The following is a 25041-nucleotide window of genomic DNA, read 5'->3' on the forward strand; positions in this document are numbered from 1 at the left end:
GAGGACATTAGAGGGTCAGCTCAGGTGGGACGGTTGAGAGATAAAGGCAGAGAGGCAAGATTGTGTGGGTTTGCACATGTGCAGAGGAGAGATGAGGGGTATTCTGGGAAAAGGGTGCTAAGGATAGAGCTGCCAGGGAAGAGGAGAAGAGGAAGGCCTAAGAGAAGGTTTATGGATGTGGTGAGAGAGGACATGCAGGTGGTGGGGGTGACAGAACAAGATGACGAGGACAGAAAGATATGGAAGAAGATGATCTGCTATGGCGACCCCTAACGGGAGCAGCCGGAAGAAAAAGAAGAAGAAGAAGGAGGAGGAGGAGGAGGAGGAGGAGGAGGACTCGACATTATCAACGTCCTGACAGTGTTCAGAAACCATTAAGAAGGCTCACAGAATGTCAGGTTATATAGCGCCTTCACATGTGGAGTCACAGGAGGTTCTGCTCAGGCTTTATAACACGCTGGTGACGCCTCATCTGGAGCCTTGTGTGCAGTTTGGGCCTCCAGGTTACAAAAAAGGACATAACAGCACAAGAGAAGGTCCTGAGAAGAGCGACCAGGCTGATTCAAAGCTACAGGGGATGAGCGATGAGGAAGATTCAAAGAGCCGAGCCTTTAAAGAAGATGAAGAGGAGACCTGACTGAAGAGTTTAAAATTATGAAGGGAATTACTGCAGCAGATCGAGACGGTGACTTTAAAACGAGTTCATCAAGGACACACAGGGGGGACACATTTGGAAACTTTTGAAGAGTACACGTCACACAAACATTGGAAATTTTTTCTTTACACAAAGAATGAGAGACACTTGGAATGAGTGACCCGGGAGTGTGGTGGACAGTAAGACGTTAAGGACTTTCACAACTCGACTTGATGTGCAGTGGACAGGACTGGCGAGCTTTTTTGGGCTTCATGGCCTGTTCTCGTCCCGACTGTTCTAATGTCTAACGTTATTGTCGCACACCAGGGGAGACTCCTGATGCCAGCTCAGTTACTTTCAAGGTTCAGTTCCTTTCCCAGGGTAGTTTTTACGGACAAGGCTGCCATTTTGTCACAGCATAAGACTTGCTGCTGTAGGGAAATTTTGCAGAATGGAAAACTCCAAAGCAGACGTGGAAGGCCACGATAAAGAACTGGAACACCACGTCCAGCTCCAGTGTAGTCGTACGGCAAGCAACAGCCAGCATTCATTTGTGCCACATGCATTAGCAGCACAAGGTGATCACGCAGATTACGAGAGCACTCAACTCCAACACAGCTGAAAGGTCGCGCGCTCGTTCTTCATATCTTCTAAAGGAGGAGTGACGAGGACAATCTTACTGAGGATGACCCAAAAAAGACAGAGGAAAAGAAAGAGAGAGAGATAAAGAAGGAGGACTCGTCTCTTACCGTTGCGGCTGTTCTGCTTGATGGTGTTGGCCGACAGCTGAATTGTGCTTTCGCTGGGGAAGGACTGCGGGAAGGTGAGGTCTTGCAGGTCGGTCTCCGTGTTCAGAACCCACACTTCCAGAACTAGAAGAGAAGGAGGGAGGATTAGGACGGGTAAGAATGACTGGAAACGGCGTCAGCCATTGCAAATAACGCCAGTGAGTGGCGCACTCATGGCAGCCGGGTGAGCCCAGCCTGAAGCGCCACCCGCCATCTCTGTGAACAAATTGAGCATTTGAGATGAACTCCCTGCAGGAGTTTAGTTGACTGTGTCTTTCTGTTAATTAAGCTAAGTGGTTTCTGTTCACGGATCGTATTACTTTACTGCGGGTTTGCGTCATCTTTTATTAGGACTGGTCCAGGGTGGTCTTGAGCGGGATTTGTATTTTATTAGCAGAAAACGAAGATGTCAGCCGTGCCTGGAAATGCCTGGCATGAAAACGTCAATGAAGTGACAAAGGGTTGGATGCGACTGAACTTCCGAACACACACGCACACACACACACACACACACACACACACACACACGCACACACACACACGCACACACACACGCACACACACGCACACACACACACACACACACACACACACACACACACACACACACAATACTGAACATGATTTCTATCACAATAATCTCTGCATAAACTGCTCAAAACGATGAAAAGAAGACTTTATAATCCGAGTAGAGCATCAAGTCCATGACACTCCTGGGCTGTGGATCTGCTCAGTGAAGTAGCAGAGGGGCTCGTTCATCAGTTTCAGCTGCTTTGGTGCACTTGAGGGGGCAACAATGAGACGACCCCCCAAAACAGGAATGAATGGCTTAACACGTGGAGGGAGGACATGGACATTTTTCCCTCCTCGTCTGTTTTGTCACTCGTTTTGCATTTGTCTCCGGTCAGTGTCACTGCTGGTAGCATGAGGCCATACCTGGACCCTACAGAGCTGGCACAGGTAGTTCAACTTCTCCATCAATACCACGTGGCATTGCCAGAAGGTTTGCTGTGTGTCTCCCAGCACAGTCTCAAGGGCATGGAGGAGATTCCAGGAGACAGACAGGCAGTTCGTCCAGGAGAGCTGGACAGGGCACCTCGTAGAAGGTCCTTAACCCATCAGCAGGACCCAATGGAGGAACAGGCTGAGCACTGGCAGAGCCTACAAAATGACCTCCAGCAGGCATGCAGGCAGGCAGGCCACTGGTGTGAATGTTTCTGACCAAACAATCAGAAACAGACTTCATTATGTATATGGCTGGCGTCTTCTAGTGGGCACTGTGGAGCTCGATTGGCATAGAATACCAGCATTGGCGCCCTGTGCTTATCACAGATGAGCACATGTGACAAGCGTGACAGGGTCTGGAGAAGCCATGGAGAACGTTATGCTGCCTGTGACATCGTTCAGCCTGACCGGTGTGGTGGTGGGTCAGTGATGGTATATCTGGGGAGGCACATCCATGGAGGGGCACACAGACCTCTACAGGCTTGACAATGGTGGGCACCACAGGACTGCCAATAAGTATTGGGATGAAATCCTTGACCCCCACCGCCACTCGCCTGACACCTCTGGGTGGGACATTATGTTTCGGTCCATCTGACACCTCAGCCTGTCCAGGAGCTCAGTGATGCCCTGGTCCAGATCTGGGAGGAGATCCTCCAGGACGCCATCCATCATCTGACCTGCATGTCTTTGGACTGTGGAAGGAAACCCACGCAGACACGGGGAGAACATGCACACTCCTCACAGGGAGGACCTAGGGAGCGAACCCAGACGGGTCTCCTCACTGCGAGGCAGCAGCGCTACCCACTGTGCCACCATGTCCTTGAGTTTCAAACCTCCCAAATTGATGCAAACTTTGTAAACATTCATTTTGGAAATCTTATAAAAAATTAAGGAAAAGCACAGACCATAAGAGGATATTTGAATGCAATGCCTCAGCAAACTCCCAGTGCAAACCCAACAGTCAACATAAAGTCAGATGCTAAAGAGACAATAATGAGAAACAAATCATAATAGTATCTGAAATATTAAACACTCCTATCCTGATGCAAATATGAAACCCAACCAGGGAAACCGACACATCAGAGCGAGTCTGCTTTAAAGGTAACGGAGAAGGAATGGCCGGACGCTTGACACGCGGTTAAAATAATCTTTAACTCTCCTCTTTTAAGTCAGTGGGAAACCGATGTGTTTTACTATTTGAAATTGGAAAAAATCAAATACTCAGTTAGAGGATTCGTACAGACTTGTTTCAAAACATGGCAGGATCTAATCAGTAATATTTTAAAATAAGTTCATAAAGCACAGAGAATTTATTAATTTAGGTATGTTTACAAGCCTTAAATCTTACGCCGTTTGGCTTGCTCTCTCTCTCAGGGGTGGGGATCGATCTGTTCTTAACTCAATGTTTCTTTTTGTAAAATCTTGATTGCTTTGTATGGATTGTAATAAAATTAATAAAAATAAAAAAAAATAATAATAATCTTTATTTCATACTAGCTGTGTAAGCCCATGTTGTGAAAAGTCTCAGAAACTATTGAAATGGTCAGAAAAGAAATTGAAATGTTGAGATGTCAGGTAATTGAAAGGGATGACTCTGGGGGTCTGTCTCCTAGCAGGATTCATTTTGCTGACGTGCTCGCCTCCATTGTCTATCAGCGGCTAAGTGAGTTTCTCTCTTTTCTCAGCGGTTTAACTTTGGTGACAGAGTTGCTTTCTTTGAGCTTATGCTCCTTGTACTTCTGAGGCTGGACAGACAGACAGACAGGCAGGGAGGCAGACAGGAGGACAGACAGACAGACAGACAAGCAGGCAGGCAGACAGACAGGACAGACAGACAGGCGGACTGACAGACAGACAAGCAGGCAGGCAGACAGACAGGACAGACAGGCGGACTGACAGACAGACAGACAGACAGAAGATGAGTAGGGAGGCCGGGTGATGCCTGCAGCTCACTTTTCCACTCCGCTGTGAAGAATCTCTAACACGTCTGATGAAGCTGAGGGGCTGGCGACTTCACAGACTTCAGCACCTCAAACAACACGAGAGGAAGCTCAGCTTCACAGACTGGCGGTGATTTGCATGAAAATGAAGCAAATGGTTTAGTTAAGTTACACCAAAGGGTCTGAGTAGTAACGCTTGTGGCAGGCGGCCGGGGTCCATGCCCAGCTGGGACGTCCCTTCACTGTATATTCAGGGGGAGCAGCCCTGGACAGTGCAATACCACCCCCTGGACACTAGATGGCCACCCCCCTGGGTTGGAGTGGTGTGTTTGGGACTCCTGAGCCGGTGTGGGCAACATGTTCGTCACACCCGGTGATCAAGCACCTGGAGCACTTCCGGGGTTGAACTATAAAAGGAGCCAGCGACCAGCACTCAGCGGCCGGGGTTGGGTGGAGGAGGACAAAGTTGTCTGTGAGAAGTGGTGGTGGTGGTGGTGGTGCCAAAGAAGAAAGTGCTTGGTATTTATGTGTGTGCTTGGGACTGGCACTGCCTGTGGGGTTCACGGGGAAGATGTGCCCCACAGGTGAAGAAAGAAATAAATACTGGTTTTATTTTACATGTGCCTCAGTGTGAAGAAGTGTCGGGTTGGGCGCAGTATAGCGCCTTTACTCACACACTATGTATCCCATAATGCTCTGTAATGCTTTCTTTTGCATGTCTCCCTGCAGGTTACAAAACTCACTTAGAGGCGTCGCCTGATCCCGAGGCTCTCCATATCTAAGTAAATGGGGAGTGGTGGCCACCGTTTGTAGTCGTGTGAATTTGCTACGAGTCCTGAGGCGGCGCTCGATGAAGGGCGCCATATAAAAATAAACTGAAAATTCATCAATTAACCAAACTGTTCAAGGGTTCATGACAAGCATTCAAAGCCCTGCTGAGCTCGATGTCACGTCTAACCTGGAGAGAAAGAACAAAAGAACGAATGAACGAACGAACGAACGAACGAATAGTTTGAGGGCGGCTCTAACTCACCGATATTGGTGCCGTTGGCAACGAACTTGGGCTCACGCAGGTTGTCAGCCAGCAGGAAGGCGCCTTCCTCCATTACGTCCAGCAGCATGGTGGCAGTGTGAGCTTGCTCCGTGGCGTTCATGTCCTCCCAAGACTCGAGGGCGTCAGGGCGGAGGAGATTGTCTACCGTCTGCACAACCGCCTGCAGAGAAAGGCGTGCCGTTTATATCTGCCGTGCGTTTCCTTCACCTTGAGCACTCACGGGGTCCTTACCTGAATATACAGCCGACAAGTGCGTTCCCTCTTCTGGAACTGGAAAAAAGAGAAAAGGAAGCTGGTTAGTTAGCTTTTAAAGAAGGGATTCGAATGAAAAGATGAACTCGGCTGTAGGTTGACTTGAGTCCCAAAGCCAAGTGTGTGGCGTTGGTCCCTGGCAGTCAGCCACACGTTCTTGGACTGTGAAAACGCCCACCCAGTAATCCTCAGGCACCAACTCCAGCCCTGGCATTCATTTATTAAAGGGGCCCACTGTCTCCGGGGTCCTTACGCCAACATTCTTCATGTTGATTGGCCACCGACAGACATAAAATCTCACTAACAGTCGTACAACTTGTAACTTAAACTCCCAATGGAATCTGATGGGCAGCAATCCGGGGCCAGCGAGAGCCGATTCAAAATGACCGCCTCACAAACCTTATTATAGTTCCGAGTTGCTGACTCCTTGTTGCCGGGTCTCAGGGCTTGAAGTTGAGAGTCCAGGATGTCCAGGAGCTGCTCCATCAGACGAACCGAAGAGCTGACATCGCCGGCGTGGATCCTCTCCTTCGTGTGGTTGACCAGCTCTCCGGCGATGTTTGCGGCGTTCTCTCCGCTCTTTATCTGCGTCCAAGACACAAAGTCAGCTCTAATGTCCCAGTGGCTGTGCTCAGTCAGATTAAGAAAACTTGACAATAAACGCGCCAGGCGTACGCTGCCACTGCTGTGCGGCAGCCACACTTGTCTCTCAGGCTTAAGGTGACTGTCCTGTCTTTGTCATTTCTGCTGTTTTTGAATTATCATTTTCCATCCATCCATCGATTATCCAGCCCGCTACATCCTAACTACAGGGTCACGGGGGTCTGCTGGAGCCAATCCCAGCCAACGCAGGGGGCACAAGGCAGGAAACAAACCCTGGGCAGGGTGCCAGCCCACCGCAGGAGTTATTATTTTCCTTGTCTATTGATCATAGTGTCATTTTTGCTAATATCGCTTTGTTTAAATGTTAGCATTTCTGCCTTTGTTTCACAGTCATGTTTATTGGGAGGCGGGAACATCGTGACATCACTGCAGAAGGACCGCCCACAGCCTTTCTAATTGGCCCGCGGAGTCTCGTGGTGCTGTTGTGCAGTCAGGGTCCCCTTTGTAGGCTCTCTGTGGATTTTGCTCTTATTTGAATTCTTCTTTCTGTTTTGTGGATTTTTACCTCAGCAAGCCGGTTGGACTTTGCTTTGCTTTGGGTTGACGTTTTTTTAGGCCAAACGTTTTCTCACATTTCTGCATTTTTTTATTAATGTGCTTCTTTGATTGTGCAATAAATTCTTTGTTTTGGTCCCTTTGCCAGGGGTTTACTGGTTATCCTTTACCTTAGCAACTAGTGTTATGATCTGGGGACGTCTTCATTTTTAATAAATATTCTAACAGCATTTTATTAAAGGTAAACGTCAAACGGGGTACAATTTATTTTGTCCTAAAAGGTATCTGTAAAGACTTAAAACGTTTTATTTTATCTCTTTTATTGTAGTTGCTGCTGTTTGGCATACTTGTGTTTGTCGTTGTCATGGTGATCTCTCCCAGTAGGCACTGCATGTGACCTCATCTCAAAATGATTGACACGTGTGTGTGTGTTTGGAGAAGATTCTAGTCATTCGGTTATTTGGACTTTTAGGTTTCTTGACATTTCTTTCATATTGGGCCTTGTTTGGTTTGAATTGTCTTTTGTTAAGCAATTCCTGTTTGTCGATTTTGTTCTTTTTGTTTATTTCAAATGCAGTTCTTTATCTGGGTGGCACGGTGGCGCAGCTGCCTCGCAGTAAGGAGACCCGTCTGGGTTCCCTTCCTGAGTCCTCCCTGTGTGGGTTTCCTCCCGCAGTCCAAAGACATGCCGGTCAGGTGGATGAGCGATTCTAAATTGTACTTGGTGTGTGCCCTGTGGTGGGCTGGCACCCTGCCCGGGGTTTGTTTCCTGCCTTGTGCCCTGTGTTGGCTGGGATTGGCTCCAGCAGACCCCCGTGACCCTGTAGTTAGGGCTGGATAATAGATGGATGGAGTTCTTTATGTTTAAAGATTTTGGTTTCTCAAGCCAGACGTTTCACGTGAGACATTTTTGGAGCATTTCTCTCTTATTATAAAAAGAAAATCTTGGAAGGAGACGAGATGTGATTTTCTCGGAGTCACACTTATACATCCCGCGAGACGAGTCCACACCTGGGGCCGGAAATAAAAGACAAAGAGTGGATGACAAAGTAGAACGTCGTAAAGAATTCAAAAACGTTGGCGCGGTACGCATGCAGAGCAGGTTAGAGGTAACGGCAGTACGTGCAAACAAACGGAAATTATCTCTTGGTGAAATAACGGAACAGCGAAAAGAGATCGAAGAGATTGTTCGGATTGCAGCCTTGTGGATCGTCTAACTTGTGTTGCCAGCGAGAATTAAAAGATTCCAAAAACGTTGTGAGACGGAGACTTTTAAGATGAGATTCTTTCACGTCACGCCGTATTTTCAAACAAGACCGCCGTCATCTGACCGCTCAGTCGTGCGAATGCTTTTGGCAGACACGCTTCCTGCGCTCTCAGCTCTTGTAAGTTTTATCAGGACAGTCATTTTATACGTTTGAGATGACATGTCAACGACAAAGCCAAGAAGAACGAGGAGGGACCAACATTCGAGAAAGTCGTTTAATTTATTAGAGAGAAAAAGAAAGGACTTTCACTGTGTGGCAGGAGGCTGGGGGCCAAACTCAGCCGGGACGCCGGGAAGGACCAAAAGGAAATCTAAACGTCCCCCGGGCCACGAGGGGGCAACCGCCCCGGATAGCGAGGGGACCCCAGGGAAGTGGCAGGGTGGCTCAAACCGCCTCATAAAGCTCTACACCTGTGACGAAGGACCTTCTAGCGACGCCCGGTGTGCTTCTGGGTGCTCATGTGGCACTTCTGCCACACCAGGAAGTGGCACCGGAAGAACGTCAACGAGCACCTGGAGCGCGTCCATCCGGGTGACTATAAAGGGGGCCGGAGCGGGAGATGGGCAGGAGGAAGGGAGGCGGCCCACGGACACTGAAAGGCCCGAGTGAGGGCGACTGGTGGGGGGGCACTGTAAATAAACGGGCGTTTAATAGAAACACTGGGTGAGTCTGCTGGTGTTCGGCTAACTCTCACAACTCACAGGCAGTTAGACGTAGCGTCGTCACGATGAAAGCCCAAACACGGAGTCAAAATTCAATGCGGTCTTGAAGAAAAGTTCATTCCAAGTATTGTTTTTACAGTAAAAGTGAAAATAAAGCTCATGTAACAACAGCCACGAAAATAGCAATCTCTTTAAAGTGTAGAATGAAACCCGCGGGCGGGCGGAGCGAACTTTAACGGTCAGGGCCTCATTTCAGGTGCGTGAGTTAGGGGTCAGGCTGCTTGGGGTGAGGCAGCCTAGCGAAGGTCCCGGCCTGTTCTGTGGCTCTTCTTATCAGAAGCTTTAAATCCTGTCTGCTGTTTTGCATGAACTTCATCAACGTACGGCTCACGACATTTGATTGTGGGACAAGAAGGAGTAAACAAAACAAAAGAAAAGGAAAGGAAGCGCTTGTTACCTTTTGGGCCACCTGATTGACCCACGGTGAGGTGCAGTTGCTAAGGTCAGGACCCCCAGGATTCCACATGACAGGGGAGGAAAGACACTGAAAGGCTGCAATACCTGCCAGGAAGAAATCAAGCAGTGGATTAGACGGAGACCTTCAACAGGACAGCCTGTGCAACTGATTAGACACGTCTGAACCTGAGGACACGTCGGAAACGTACAAACGAGGGACCACAAAGAAATCCAACGAGCAGGGTAACTGCAGGGCCAACGCGGTCAGCACCTCCATCGCCGTCTCCCTTTCACTCTGAATGATCTCTTCAACATGCCGCTTGTTAGACGCTGATGAACCCTAAAATGGCGTGTCACTCACACGCATGAGATCGCAAACCTCTGACCTCCCGTCGACGGCCACTTCATCCAAAGCAACGTTTGGACCGACGCACATCACGTCTGACCAACTGAATGGTCACTCACTGATGAAGAGCAGGCGGTCCCGGCACGAGGCCACTCCACTGGACCACTGCAGGGGCCATCACAACATCTCAGCACCTCCTGCACTTCACACCTCAACGAGCCCACCGCACCGGGTGACGTCTGCAATTACAGACACTAAATGTGCCAAAGCCCACGAGTCACCCGCCGCTGTGTCGGACGTAATGGCGGCGGCTCTGGAGGGACACGCTGCATGTGGCGCCTTCACAGAAGAGCCACGGGTGTCATCTGAGGACACACACAGAGGGGCAAAAGGCGCCCGCGCCAAACACACTCGGCGCGTGAAACACGAAAAGAACAGCAAAGCTTCTGCCCACCACAATGGCAGACATTTAGGACGGAGCTGATGAATCAAACACAGTTTATGTTTACTCACTTAGCAGATACTTTCATCCAAAGCAACTTACAAAAAAGGTCAACGTAATCGAGAAAACATCAGCGTGACGGCACAAGGCTACACAATTGATCATCATAAGTGAGGAGCTCCAGCAAGTTATGAGATCACGTCAGTCACACCCTAAACTATGGCTGGGGTGGCGGGCCACGAGCTGCTGATGGATTTAATGGGCATGGGTGGCTGGCAGTGTGTCGTTGCAGTGACACAGCTGTCACAGTCGTCCTCGACCTCCCACCCGACATTTTATGAAATAGCAGTGCTGTGCAAATTCACACCTCACAGCAACTCCCTCAAGGCTCAGTCCACACCTCACGTCCACAGGTCACCAGTTCACGTTCAAACGAGTTCAGGCTCAGTCGGTCCGTTTTGTGAGAACAGACGACCCAGGAGTTCACGTGTTTCAGTTCTGCATGCCTTAGATTAGGCAATTACAGTGTCCGGGAATAAAATACAATAATTATTTTAAATTTAATTAAATTTTAATTGAAATACACTATTGTGTTATACCCAGCGACAAACACGTACAACCATGTATGCTAATATCATCCTGCTCAAAAAGAGAAATGAAATAGACGCCAGTAGACAAATAAATTACCAACCATGTGACACAACTGGTGACTGTGGACCAGTGAACTAACCCATTACGCTGCCGGTCAAATTACGCTGCCGGTCAAATTACGCTGCCGGTCAAATTACGCTGCTGGTCAAATTACACTGCCGGTCAAATTACGCTGCCGGTCAAATTACACTGCCGGTCAAATTACGCTGCTGGTCAAATTACGCTGTCGGTCAAATTACGCTGCTGGTCAAATTACGCTGCCGGTCAAATTACGCTGCTGGTCAAATTACACTGCCGGTCAAATTACGCTGCTGGTCAAATTACGCTGCCAGTCAAATTACACTTCCAGTCAAATTACGCTGCGTCAAATTACAGTGCCGGTCAAATTACGCTGCTGGTCAAATTTGGCTGCTGGTCAAATTACATTTCCAGTCAAATTACGCTGCCAGTCAAATTACACTTCCAGTCAAATTACACTGCATCAAATTACGCTGCCGGTCAAAATACGCTTCTAGTCAAATTACGCTGCTGGTCAAATTACACTTCCAGTCAAATTACGCTGCGTCAAATTACACTTCCAGTCAAATTACGCTGCGTCAAATTACGCTGCTGGTCAAATTACACTTCCAGTCAAATTACACTTCCAGTCAAATTACGCTGCGTCAAATTACACTGCCGGTCAAATTACGCTGCTGGTCAAATTACGCTGCTTGTCAAATTACGCTGCTGGTCAAATTACACTTCCAGTCAAATTACACTGCGTCAAATTACACTGCCGGTCAAATTACGCTGCTGGTCAAATTATGCTGCTGGTCAAATTACGCTTCTGGTCAAATTACGCTGCCGGTCAAATTATGCTGCCGGTCAAATTACGCTGCTGGTCAAAATTCGAGTCACAATGGGGACAAATCTAAAGTGACCTCACAAAGTCCAACGTTTTCCTAAAAGTGAAAGTGGAGTTTCACAGCGTGCTCATGTCATTGGGTGTCAAGGGTGCAGTTTAAGCACAAGCAGGCAGACACAGACAGCGGCGATTTGATTAAAGTTATTTTTTCCAAATACAAATAAATGGTATAAAATGAGTATGAAATAAATATTTATGAGTATGCACTATGTGTGCGTATCCCAATACCGTATTCAGATCAGGCTCCACCCCTACATGACAGGGTAACGTTTAACCAGGACCTAAAGCAGATCCAGAATGTCACCTAAAACTGAACTGAACTCACTCACATTCAAGGACTTCACTTGCAAATACGTTACGTTAAGGTCGCCGGCTTACAAATGTGAACTCGATCACGTACAGCACTGGCTAATAAGATGCACATTTTTAAATGTATGTCACATTTAGTTTTTGTGGGCTCTTTTTGCATTTTGTATTTTTATGTGACATTGTAAAGCCATGTAAGTTGGGTCGAATGACAACTGATAAAAGGTCAGAAAGAATGGAACTGGGGCGGCACGGTGGCGCAGTGGGTAGTGCTGCTGCCTCGCAGTTAGGAGACCTGAGTTCGCTTCCCAGGTCCTTCCCTGCGTGGAGTCTGCATGTTCTCCTCGTGTCTGCGTGGGTTTCCTCCCACAATCCAAAGATTGGATTGGCGATTCTGAATTGGCCCTAGTGTGTTCGTGTGTGTCCTGCGGTGGGTTGGCACCCTGCCCGGGATTGGATCCTGCCTTGTGCCCTGTGTTGGCTGGGATTGGATCCAGCAAACCCCGGTGACCCTGTGTTCGGATTCAGCGGTTTGGAAAATGGATGGATGGATGGAATGGAACTGGCACTCTGCTTGGCTCTGCTTCCTGCCTTGTGCCCGCAGTGCTGCCAGGGTGGGTCTCCGCTCCTTGCATGGAAGAATTTGGAATAAAGCAATTTCAGAAAAATAAAAGAAATGGATGAGTGTGTTTAGCATTTCAAGCCTTGCGCTGGCTTCTCTTTTTAGCAACTGGTCTATTTTGGGATGCACCGCATTGTATTGTAACGAATGCTACAAAGCAGACTGGGAATTTAAACGGTGAACTTGTGTTGACAGTCCTTGTGCTGCTACAGCTGGAGCTCTCAGAAAGTGTGCGTCACACACACGCCATCGTCATCGGGAAAAATGGCAGTCACTGAAAGAGCCAGTCAAGTGCCGGATGCAAATCACAAAGACGGGAAGCGGCAAAACTCTGGGAACACAAAGTCCTCTCCGTGGCACAGAACTGGAGCCCTGTCTGTTGAGAGAAAGAAAGAAAGAGAGAAAGAAAGAAAGAGAGAAAGAAAGAAAGAAAGAAAGAAAGGCACTAAAGCATTTCTAGTAATGCCCATTATGAAAGGCACTATACAGAAGTAAGTGAATGACTGAGGTAAAAGGCGTTAGAGCGCCAACAACACGCGGCTCCATGAAAACACTGTAATACTGTAGCACTCATCTTGAAAGGCACTACACAGAAAGAAAGAGACACAGACGGCCTGTCACGTCTTTATCTCCAGCGGGCTTCCCCCCAGACTGGATGTCCCGGCATGTCACGTACAGCTTATCTATGGTGCCCAAGCCCACCGGTGCCCAGCTCTTGCCCTTTCCCTGCTGACAGGAGGCTGGCGTCCCCCTACTCAGTGTGACAAGTGGTACACGGAGGCCCAAAGAGGCCTGGCAGCAGCGTGTGAAAGCTCAGCGGTGCTGCCCGCGGCCCTGGAGGCGCGCCACTCATTTACAGGAGGGTCTCCCGAGTGAACGGCTGACTCACTCCAGCATGGCAGTCTCTCACTTGAACATCAACACGCGCCACGCTCACAAACAAACAGTTTTGGGTGGAATGTTGCTGTAACAGCCTCACTTTAGGATCAAAGGGGACCAAACCTGCCAACGTCATCTGCTGGATGTGCAGTACATGTCGTTGGAAGATTAGTGATGCCAGTGCCTGAAATGCTGGCCTTAATTTCGAGATGGCCATGTAAGGTGGCAGGTGACCCTTTCATTGATAGCACAGAAAGTGTCCCCAGTGATATGAATCATGAGCTTCAAATGTGTTGCTGCCAAGACGCTCGGTACCAGAGCCCAGGGTTCCTTCCTCCAGACTCGTTCCTCATGGCCCGTTGACTGTATAAAGGAAACACAATTTTCAAATGTGACCAAACTGAGGCTCATCAGATGTGACGACGAGGCAGAAGCCAGCCAAGATGAAAGCATCATTCTGCTTTGTCCTTCTAGGCCGTGAATTCAGTTCTCAAGGCCTTGCCACGTTTTGGGAGTCTCAGATAAAGTTGGCAGACTTCTTAATTTCCGCCACTTGGTGACTACTGAGAAACGCCGCAGATTTCCATGCAAAGCTCCCTGAAAAGTGACTTGTTTATTATGTCGTGATGAAAATCCCTGTACGCAGCACAATAATTGATCGCTGACGTGCAAAGCGGGAGGAGGGCGCCTGCAGACTTACAGGTGACAGCGAGAGAATCGTTAGCAGAGATTAAGAGGCTCTGCCGGGAGTCCGCGCTGCCTCCAGATGTACGCTGTCTGCTTCAAGCTGAGCGTATTTATTATTCGCACAAGAAGCCGCAGTCATGAGGAGCGCAGAATCACGTGGCCGCTCTCCATACAATCCTTTAATGATGCTTGGGAGAGCCGCTTCCTGCCGCGGCGAGTGCTGCCAATCAGAGTGACAGAGGGACGAATGGCCTGCCCGAGCGCTGGCATGACCAACCCTAAGATAAAATCAACCTGCTCGATGTGAGATCCCCAGCTACATCTGCTCTGAAAGGACACACGTCTGCTAGTGAGGAAACGGAGTGGCCTGAGCTGAAAACGACAAGCCCCATCACTAAAGGGGCAGTCTGCCGTGGGTCTCTTGCCCCCTTGGATTTGGGCAGTTTACCCCCAATGTTCCTGACGGATCCTCTCGCGCTCCGTTAGACTGGAGGGGAGGCGTCTGTAAGCTGCCATCGTCAGGTCTCTCCACTCGTGCTCAATTGGGTTTGAGTCCGGGCCATTGAAGGACAGACCGGTCCCAAAGCCATTCCACAGGTGCCTTGGCTGGACACTTGGAGTCACTGTCACTCTGAAAGGTGAACCGTCACCCCAGTCTGGAGCAGGAATTCTTCAAGGTCTTCTCCCTCGATTCTGGCCTGCCTCCCTGCCCCTGCCACAACTCCACAGCACGGTGCTGCCACCTCCCTGCTTCACCGTAAGGTTGGTATCAGGCAGGTGATGAGCAGTTCTTGGAGTTCTGCCCAAAGAGTTCAATTTTAGTTTCATCAGACAAGAGAATCTTCTTCCGTCGAGACTGATGGACTGCTGCTGAGATGATGGTGTCCTTCTGACAGGTTCTCCCATCTCAGCAGAGGCTTTCTGAAGCTCAGTTTGAGTAACCACTGGGTTCTTGGTCACCGTCCTGACTAAAAGTGGAGTTTGGTCAGACAGCCAACTCCTAGTGGTTCTAAACTTCTTCCCTTTCACAAATCTTGAGGCCACTGTGCTTCTGAGAACCCTCAAAGATGGTTTGATCCCCTTGTCCCGATCTATGCCTCCCCACAGTCGGAGGTCTACAGAGAGCTCCTGGCTTTTGTCCTGACCTGCACTGTGAACTGTCGGACCTTCAATACACAGGTGAGTGTGAGCCTTTCAAAATGATGTTCAGTTAATTCAATGTGCCACAGGTGGACTCCAGTGAAGTTCTCAACACATCATGGAGAAACAGGAGGCACCTGAGGACAATGTGGTGGGCCGCAGCAGAGGCTCTGAATATGTCTGGGAACGCGAGATTGTGAAGAAATGTGGAAACCTTTACTGTCACTTATGGGTTACTGAGTGCAGATGGATGGGCAGGCATGGCACCTTTAAAACATAATAAAGTGTGCAGACCCTGAAGAGGCCACTGTGCGCTCGGACCCAATTTTAAGTAGTTTTTGATATAAATTTTATTGTTGGATTTATTCTTAAAATTTAATATATATATAATCTTTGTCAATACTGTTTTGTGTATTACTTATTCTGTATATATATATATATATATATATATATATTGTGGAGGATGGCCGGCTGTTTATCCCGGCCAATACCCCCAAGCCGCCAGGTGGAGCCCTCCTTGCAGCATGGAGGTCCCCAGTAGACCAGCAGGGCATCATGGACAATGGAGTTTTTATGCACTGCCCTGCTGGATGCCATGGGGGCCACGAGAGGGAGCTGCAGGGAGGACCGAAGAGTTCTTCGTGCCCTATGACCTGGAAGTTCGTCATAGGAAGAGCGATGGGCTTCTGGGGTGAGAAAAAACATTGTTTACCCTGACCCGGAAGGAATAAGGACTTGTGGACTGTTGGGCAGGAACACCTCCGGGTCAGGGAGTATAAAAGGACTGTGGGAGCTCCCAGACAATGAGCTGAATTGGGAGGCAGGGTGGCTAAGCGTCTGGGAGTGGAGGATTGGTTTATTGTTTGTTATTGAGTATTGTGGAGAGGAGCGTGCTTTGTGCACATTGTTATAAATAATAAATAATAATTGGACTTTTACCTGGTGTCTGACAGGTGTGGTCTGAGGGTACAAGGGTGCGAGAAAAACCCTAATCTGTCACAATATATATATACCGTATATACTCGCGTTTAAGTTCTCCCACAGATAAGTCAGGGCTTGATTTTACTGTAAAAGTATTTTATAATGTCGGTCGTTGAATGCCAAAAACTCCGAGAGATTATGATATGTTAACGCCCATCTGAGTAGAACAAAAAAAAAAAAAAAAAACTACGGACACAGTGAAGAAAAAAAAGTGAATGTTGAGAATAAAGTTGCCACGCCGACGTTATTCTCGTAGTTTATTTTGTCATTAAAGTAGAACGTCGTAAGCGTCATTTTAAAAGCAATGTGTCATTTACTAGATTTTCTCAAACCCCGTCATAAGTCATGTAGCACAATAAATGCTTTGTGTTAAGAGTTCCCTGACTCATGTTACTCGGCACACGCTTCTTAAACTGACTTCCTCTCCTCGACTTTATTCTCCACATTACTTTTTTTTGTTCTTCTCCGTGGCCCTAATACACGTCTGTACCTGAGAGAGTAACCACGGAGCACCTGTGTATTGTGCCAACGTGCCCACACGGTAATATCCAAACTATTCCGAAGCAACGTTTGTACCGATTTGTGTTTTTTTGTATCTCACACCCTCATACACCTTTTATCGTAAGAGCATCCCTTACCTACGATGGAGCGTTCGATTAGAGAAAAATATAAAGCTGATTTTACATTAAAAGTCACTGAAGTGGCGAAAGAAATTGGTAACTGCGCTGCCGACTGACCCCTACTCTCTTTTCTGTTTCTTTTTCCGGTCTCTTTGTGGTGGTGGCCTTTGCCACCTCCACCTACTCAAAGCTTCATGATGCTCCAACAATGATGGACGGATTAAAAGGCAGAAGTCTACGTGACCATCATCATCATCAAGTCCTTCTGTGAGAACCCTAAATCCAAAGAGGACTGTTTCATTTATGTTAGGTAGAATGCCCAGAGGGGACTGGGGGGTCTCATGGTCTGGAATCCATACAGATTTTATTTTTTCTCCAGCCGTCTGGAGTTTTTTTTTGTTTTTTCTGTCCCCCCTGGCCATTGAACCTTACTCTTATTCGATGTTAATTAATGTTGATTTATTTTGTTTTCTTATTGTCTTTCATTTTTCTATTCTTTAATATGTAAAGCACTTTGAGCTACTGTTTGTATGAAAATGTGCTATAGAAATAAATGTTGTTGTTGTTGTTGCCGCAACAAAATTCAATGTGTCTGAGAAACTGGGGCGAGATTGGAGGAGGCAAGAAGATGAATAAAAAAAAAAAATTGTGTCACATTTTTGAACGGGCGTATAAGTCGGGGTCTGATTTTATGATCGATTTTTCAGATTTCAAGACCCGACTTATACGTGAGTATATACGCCGTGTGGATTGTGACTGGTGACGTGTTGCAGACTGGCACATACACTTCAGAATCTCAGCAGACTCTGCTCAGGAGACAATAAGGACATTGTAGACGATTTTTCGTGTTTCAAGACCCGACTTATATATGAATATCTTTGAGCTAATATCAAAGTGGCTCATGCAACTAATCCTAGGAAATCACTAAAAATACAAAGGAGAAGGCACAGACAATAAATAAAATGTGCCAATCCTAACATTTGAGGTCTGCGCCTACTGAGTTGGCCTCACCTCCAGGCAGCCTCACCCCAACTCAAGGGAGAAGGCTTCTGACGTACACCAGGCCAGCTATTGAGCTCAAGCTTTTAAAGTTGAAAAATATCAGAAGGAGAGAAAGAAAAAAGGGTAAACCTCTAACACAAGAAAGAAACAAACTTCTTCAAGGTTTAAAGAAATCATTGAAGAAATTTCAGAAAAGGCACAGCAGGAGAAAAGCAAACAAGCTGAAATCACTAGAGGGGAGCAGAAAATCTGAAAAACACCAAAAAAGAGCAGGAATGAAAACGAGAGGCGCCGCTCCCAGTGGCTGGAGGTTCCCCTGATATACAAGCTGGGGCCGTCTAAGCAGGTGGTCCCGGCTCCTCTGGCTCAACACGTAGGGGGCAGGACAGATAAACAAAACAAATCCATCGCAATTTAACAAAACACCAGAATAAAAATAATCAATAAACATCCATCCATCCATGCAGTATCCAACCCGCTATATCCTAATTACAGGGTCACGGGGGTCTGCTGGAGCCAATACCAGGGTGCCAGCCCACCGCAGAATCAATAAACAGCATACATCAAATAAATAGAACAGAAAATAATATCATAATACACAAAACTCGGTTTAAAAATCCGCCATCTGACCACGTTTTGCCCCTCTTGCCCCATTCAAGCCACCCCAGTAATAATCAATGAAATATCTCATTAAAAACCGGGATGCCAAAGTTAGAATTGTCATCCGAGGGAAGTGAGTGCCATGAGTGCCATGAGTGCCATGACAAGAACGGTAGGACTGTGTGGCAGTGCCACCGGGCTCCCGCCCTGACATTAGTGGGCCGCGTGTTTAAGTAATGTGCCATTTAGGCTGAGCCGAGTGCACCGGCCCTCTTGCCATCATTTCCACGCACCGACAATTACTTTGTGTCACTTACTACAATCCTATGGGGGCCGTAGAGCTCATAAAAGCCTTGGCATATACGTGGGGGCGAGGTGACGTGCTTTCAGATTGCTTGACCTCTAAAAAGAAACAGAAGCCAGCCGCTAAATTGTAACTCTGTTAAAGACAAATAAATTCCGGACAGAAAATGAGAGGGTGGGCGCAGATGGAGGGCTGACAGGCTGCTAAGTGGAGGCCACAAATGGCCGTTTATCTCCTTCTCTCTCTCTCTCTGCCCCTCGTTGGAAAAGACAAAGACCGTGGCTTACAGAGAGCGGGATGAGCCTGACAAATCTCAGTGACGTCACCTGCCTCTACCATTGGTGTCCTGCTGTTGTACTTCTGTACTATTGAGCCGCCACCCACTGAGAAACATTTAAAGGGAAAGAATCTGCGCTTATTAACTGTGAAAAGATGATTGGACTTACGAGGAATTCACCTGACATGTAAGAAAGCTTCACTCTCACCCTGCCTTGTCTTGTACAACCCTGACTCGGAAAAAGTTGGGATAGTATGGAAGATGAAAGCCGAAAGCAGCGATTTCAGATTCACTTTGACGTAAAGACGAGATGTTCAATGTGTTGAGTCGAGTCCACTTCATTTTCTAGTAAATACACCACCATTGCTGACAGTGAGAGTCTTCAACATGATCCACGTTAGGGCCAACAATGAGCTAAAGATAAAAACGAAAATCACGATGTGGGTAGAAACAGACCGTGTTCACCAGGGGCCTCATGTGTAACGCCGTGCGTAGAACTCACACACTAACGAGGCGTAAGCACAAAAGCGGAAATTTGCGTACGCCACAAAAAAATCCAGATGCATAAATCTGTGTGAACGCCAACTTCCACGTTCTTCTGCTACATAAATCCCGGTCCGTGTGAAAAGTAATGCTCGTGTATGCGCCTGCTGTCCCGCCCCGTCTCCTCCCAGAATTACACCTCTTTGAATATGCAAATCAATATAAATAGCCGTTAAGCTCAGTGTTCTGTGAAAAGACAAAGACAAAAACACGAGGGAAAATAGAATTTCAGCGAATACCAAGTGGAGGCAAAGAAAAAACGTACTATTTGTTGGTTTAAACAGTGGGATAAAAAAGAAAAGGAAGTTGATCGAGTGACATAGTGTGTTGGAGAAACTCGCCCGAAATAAAAAAGAACTTGTCAGATATCAAAGTCTCCGTGAAAAGGGGAGTCGTAGCCCACCGTCTGAGGGTCGTATGAAAGCTTATTAGGGTACAGAGAAAAACAAAATAGGCACACAGTAGGAAAAAAGCACGAAATGTTAACTTCAATCTCGAAATGTCCACTTTAATCACGTAGTTTATTTTGTCATTAAAGTAGAACATCGTAAACTTCATCTTAAAATCGTTTAATTAACCAGTTTCTCAAATCACATCGTAATTAAAGTCGCACGTTAAATGCTTTGTTTTGTATGTGATCTTCTATGTGCTCGGTGTGTGTCAATCACTACGTGCTTCCGGGCTTTCTCTTCCTCCAACAGGACACAGAATCCATGACATTCGTGATATTCCAGCTCTCTGAATAATTAAAACACTGACATTTATACATGATATCATTTTCATGATGATGGGAGTTAAAGCAGGTTATTAAACACGGGCACACGGTGGCGCAGTGATTGTTCCTGCCTCACGCAAGATGCCTGCTGTGTTGTGCCACCTTCTATGAAATACTTTATTGCAGCAGTCCTGTCTCTTTCAAATGTACTAACCTCCAATTCCTGTCCTTCCTTTTCTTTCTCCAAATACCCAATCGCCACACAATCAGCTCTGTAATGGATGCTAAGTCATCTGTAAGCTTACGACAATTCTTCAAAACGTTTAAGGAACATTGAAATATCTTCGTAGTACGTGTTTAATTATTCTATCCTTCCAGTCTCGCACCAGCACCAGTGAGAATACAGCGAGAGGCAGGAACAATCCGTGAACGGAGCGCCAGCAGCTCACTAGTGCAGTGGCACCGTGTCCTCACATGTTTAATTATTAACAATATAGATTATTTAAATGAAGTTAAAGTTGTATCTGTATAATATAATAAACCTATTTTTCTGCATTTCATCTTAAATGATCTCGTCATCATATGTAAATACGCGCTTTATAAAGTAGCTCAGCTTGTGTAATATTCTAACTGTATCACACGTTTCCAGTGAGGTGATTGGACGTATGAGTCCTAACAGGTCTACGAGGAGCACCTGATGGCTGACTGAGTGCGTTTAGAGTTCTTGGGATGAAACTCTTTGTGAACTGCGAGGTCCGCACAGGAAAGGCTCTGAAGTGTTTAACGTATGAGGGCAGTTCAAATAGACTGTGCTCATGGCTGAGGCAGCGTGTGCTTGATGCTGAAACCTGATAATTCTCTTTCCGATTGGCTGCTGTGATTCCCACTCAGATACAGTGATATAAATACTCCGAGTGGTGCAGTGAGAGGAATATGGAAAAAGATGATCCGCTGTGGCAACGGGAGCAGCTGAAAGAAGAAGAAGAAGGTGCAGTGAGAGTAACAGCGCTAAAGCAGTTCTGGTATTTAGAACAGTCTGACCATTCTGTGCACCATTATATTGTTACGAGTTAATTACAATCAGATGCGTTACACTAATAAACAATATACGGTTAGTTTCAGTGTATTTATAAAGCCGCGTCAGGAATGTGGATCTGATAAAGAAAGATAAACCACACGAGAACAGTGGCACTGCTTTGACGCTGAGTGCCACCAGTCTGCAAAACCGAGCTGAGAACTTGAGTACACCAAGTTATGAAGTACCGTGGAAATGAGCGCAGCTTTACACCAAGTTTAGGTTTTATACATCGCGATTTGAACGTGGAAAGAGGAGTATGCAACATTTTTGTGCGTACGCACCGTTTATACATGAGACCCCAGGTGACTGTAATCCAGTTTTGGGGTCCAAACCTCATCCAGGAAAGGCCCAGCAAACATGGGCTGAGGATCAGAGATTATTCCCAGAAATCCCTGGAACGTTTAAAAACAACACTCTGTAAAGAGCGATCGGAAGGGATTTGGCTACTTCACCCTCAGCAGTGCATAAAATAATTAAAAGAGTTGAGGAATCGGGAGATATTCTGAGGTGTAAAGGACAAGGGCGCAAGCCTAAGCCGACTGACTGGCTGTGATCTCTGATCCCTCAGAAGGAACCGTCCTTCATCAATGAGTGACAGAAGAGCAAGGGGCTGAGGGGGGCTTTGGACATCCGCTGCACTGTGCACCAAGGAAGCCATACGTTAACATGTCTGTGAGCGTAGAGGCATCTTGGATGGGCCATCACATGGTGGAAATGCGCAGTGTGGTCAGACAAATCCATATATCAGGTACTGTTTTGGGAAGGAATGCACATCGTGTCCACCGGACCAGAGAAGAAGAGGACCAGCTAGCCTGTTAGCAGCTATAAGTCCAAAAGCCAGTGTCCGTGGTGGGATGGCATTGTGTCAGTGCCCTGGGCAAAGGGAATGGCATGTGGCCATCAAGGTGACATCTCTTCAATGGACGCCCAAGCAAATTTCAGCGTGACAAGGCATAATGTCGTGTGTCCTTCATTAGGGCAACCAATCAGGCGGTTGAATCGCAATCCACTTAACATGCAGAAGGTTTAATTAAAGTCTGACCAAACACAGGGGCGGCCAAGGCGCTTGGACTACAAGACGCTCACTGCTGCCAGACGCGACGGTTTCAGCTGCCTGCCAGTCTGTGGCGTTCACAGAGAACGGGGGGACGACAAACATTTCCAGACTTGTGCGATCTACCCTCGGAGAGGAGCTGCGTGGTGGAATTTGAGTGTTTCAGCTGAAATGGTTTGTTTAAAAACTGCGTTTAGGCCGAAAGAGAAGCACCTACATTGGGAAGTCAGGCATCCTGGTGTCACGTAAAAGTCAATGACACATATCTGGCAATGCCTTACCACGCCCGAAAGACTTCCCGTACACGGATTATTACTTATAGGCTTTGACAACGATCCTGATTTAAAAAACAAAATGGTTTTATAGTCCAGAAATGTGCATCCAAAATGGAGACACGTGCGTCGGGAGAAAGAGGAGGAGGAGGATGAGGAGGAGGACGTGTCCTCCATGCTAGACGCTCAGTTACACCTCATGTTCACTGCAATGACGAATACGGAAAGATGAAGCAGGAGATTATTCTGTTTGGACTGAGGAAGAGGAGCAACTGTTATTGAGATGAAAGCGGCAGAGAAAACGGAACGAGCAGAATCCAATCGGGGAGGGCCACAAAATAAGCCTGAACCAATCAGAGTGAGATTCGAGTCTGCGTTTCCACTACACCGCGGTGCTGAGTGGCCATTTTCAGAACTGCTCATTTTCAGGGGTCACAAACGCCGAGGTAGTGTGGACAAAACGCGGAAATAGGAGACTAATGTCTGCACGTTTTAAAGGAAAATGTACAAGTGTGACGGTAGCCCAGCTCCACATGTGAACATGCTGACCAATCAGATGGCTTTTCCTGCTGCCAGGCCACTACGTTTGCCCTCTGCCGTCCCGCTCCTGGCTTCATTCAGCTGGCAGAGTTTGCAGGCCACTGGCAGGTTGCTCTGCAGTCGTATTTTTCCTTATGATGCAGGTGGCAGACGATTCGTTTGGAGATGTGTTGATGAAGCCCTAAGTGAGCTGCTAATTATTCCATTCCATCAATGTTAACATCGTGTTTCCAGGTGCATTACAAGCCCTGACGATACTCACAAAAAGACGACGCGGAAAAGCAAAATGCCAAACAATAAACAGGCATCTAATTAACAAAAGCAAAGACGATAAAAACAGAAGTAGAGGACCGATTTAGAAAGACCCCCGGCAACACAACCGCATCCCATTACCTCAGTGGTTCTCAACCTGTGGGGGTGCGAAGTAACAAAAAGGGGGGCACGAAGATGTGAAAAAAAGAAAACAAGAATCGAAAATATGACAAATCCATCCATTGAAACCAAAACAAATGAACTTAAACTACATTGTGATACTAGAACGATAAATATAGAGTTAGATAAATGTCGATAAAAGTTAAGTTGGTATAATAAAATATGCATCTACGATATATCATTAATTAAAAAAGAACAAATTGGTATTAGTGGGCTCCTTTCAAAAAAAACGTTAGGGGGCGCGATTAAAACTTATGAACACTCGGGTCGCAAATACTTAAAGGTTGAGAAACGCTGGAATACCTGATTGAACGCCCCCTCGATTACCTCACGATACCCGCTGAAGTGCGCCTGACACACTCTCGGGGCGCAGGATTGTCACCTCGAGTGCCTGTCTACTGCTGCTCATGTGACATCAACTGTCAGCATATGGGCCTATTCCTGCCAACTACGCTATCTAGCTATCTATCTTTGTAATTATGTGATCCTGCCGACTATACTAAAATGAAAATCTATCTATCTATCTAATCCTGCCAACTACACTATCTATCTATCCATTATATAGTGCCTTTCAAATGTTTCTAAGTCAGGTCTTGATTTTACCGTATAACTTCTGGTATTTTATAATGTACATAAATTCACGCTATTGGTCCAAGAGATCGCCTGAGAGAGTAACCATGGAGCTCACTGCCTTTTTTCTATGTATTGTGCCTACGTGACCACACGGTATTTAATACCTGAACAATTCTGAAGTGACATTTGCACTGTTTTGTGTTTTTTTGTATCTCCCCCCTCACACACTTTTATCGTAAGAGCATCCCTTATGTACGATGGAGCGTTTGATCAGAAGAAAATATGAAGCTGGCTTTACTTTAAAAGTCATTGAAGTGGCAAAAAAAGCTGACAACTGTGCTGCTGCAACAAAATTCGATGTGTCTGATTTTTGAACGGGCGTATAAGTCGGGGTCTGATTTTATGATCGATTTTTCAGGTTTCAAGACCTGACTTATACGTGAGAATACATGTTGCAGACTGGCGCATACACTTCAGAATCTCACCAGACTCGTATGACAATAAGGACATTAAAGACGCATTACACTGTCACATACTGTTGCTTTATTTTACAGTTTTAATGACGTGTAAGCACTTTAATAGAGTTAAACATAAGGAGTTACTTTTAGGTGTAAGAGAACTTAACTCAGGCCCAGGGTTTAAATCAGCCATCTCTGCACAGCTGGATTTCAGCTCATTCTTTGTGGCCACACTTTACAAAGTCCTGTCCCAGTTGGCACCTTCCCATCATTCTTTGCAATGGCAGCCACTGAGAAGCTTGTGACGCCAGCACTGGGCTTTGACTCAGTATGCCAGGTTCTGTTAAAATTCCTTCTTGTCCCTGCTTGCGTGTGGCGATGTCAGCAGATTGCCATGT

At 46.8% G+C, this 25041-nt stretch overlaps 1 protein-coding gene across 7 annotated transcripts in view; it reads right to left on the reverse strand.

The window, feature by feature from the left end:
- adgrl1a (adhesion G protein-coupled receptor L1a) overlaps window positions 1-25041 on the reverse strand; it is a 294832-nt gene that overhangs the window by 53220 nt on the left and 216571 nt on the right. For all 7 annotated transcript variants that reach the window (XM_039772475.1, XM_039772479.1, XM_039772478.1 and 4 more), the window contains 5 exons: window positions 9219-9322; window positions 6073-6258; window positions 5653-5691; window positions 5401-5581; window positions 1384-1506 (listed from right to left, as the gene is read on the reverse strand). In XM_039772475.1, the coding sequence (XP_039628409.1) occupies window positions 1384-1506; window positions 5401-5581; window positions 5653-5691; window positions 6073-6258; window positions 9219-9322 (633 nt within the window). The remainder of the gene's footprint in view (window positions 1-1383; window positions 1507-5400; window positions 5582-5652; window positions 5692-6072; window positions 6259-9218; window positions 9323-25041) is intronic.

The sequence above is a fragment of the Polypterus senegalus genome, chromosome 12, assembly GCF_016835505.1.
Source record: "Polypterus senegalus isolate Bchr_013 chromosome 12, ASM1683550v1, whole genome shotgun sequence".
Classification (NCBI taxonomy): Eukaryota; Metazoa; Chordata; class Cladistia; order Polypteriformes; family Polypteridae; genus Polypterus; species Polypterus senegalus.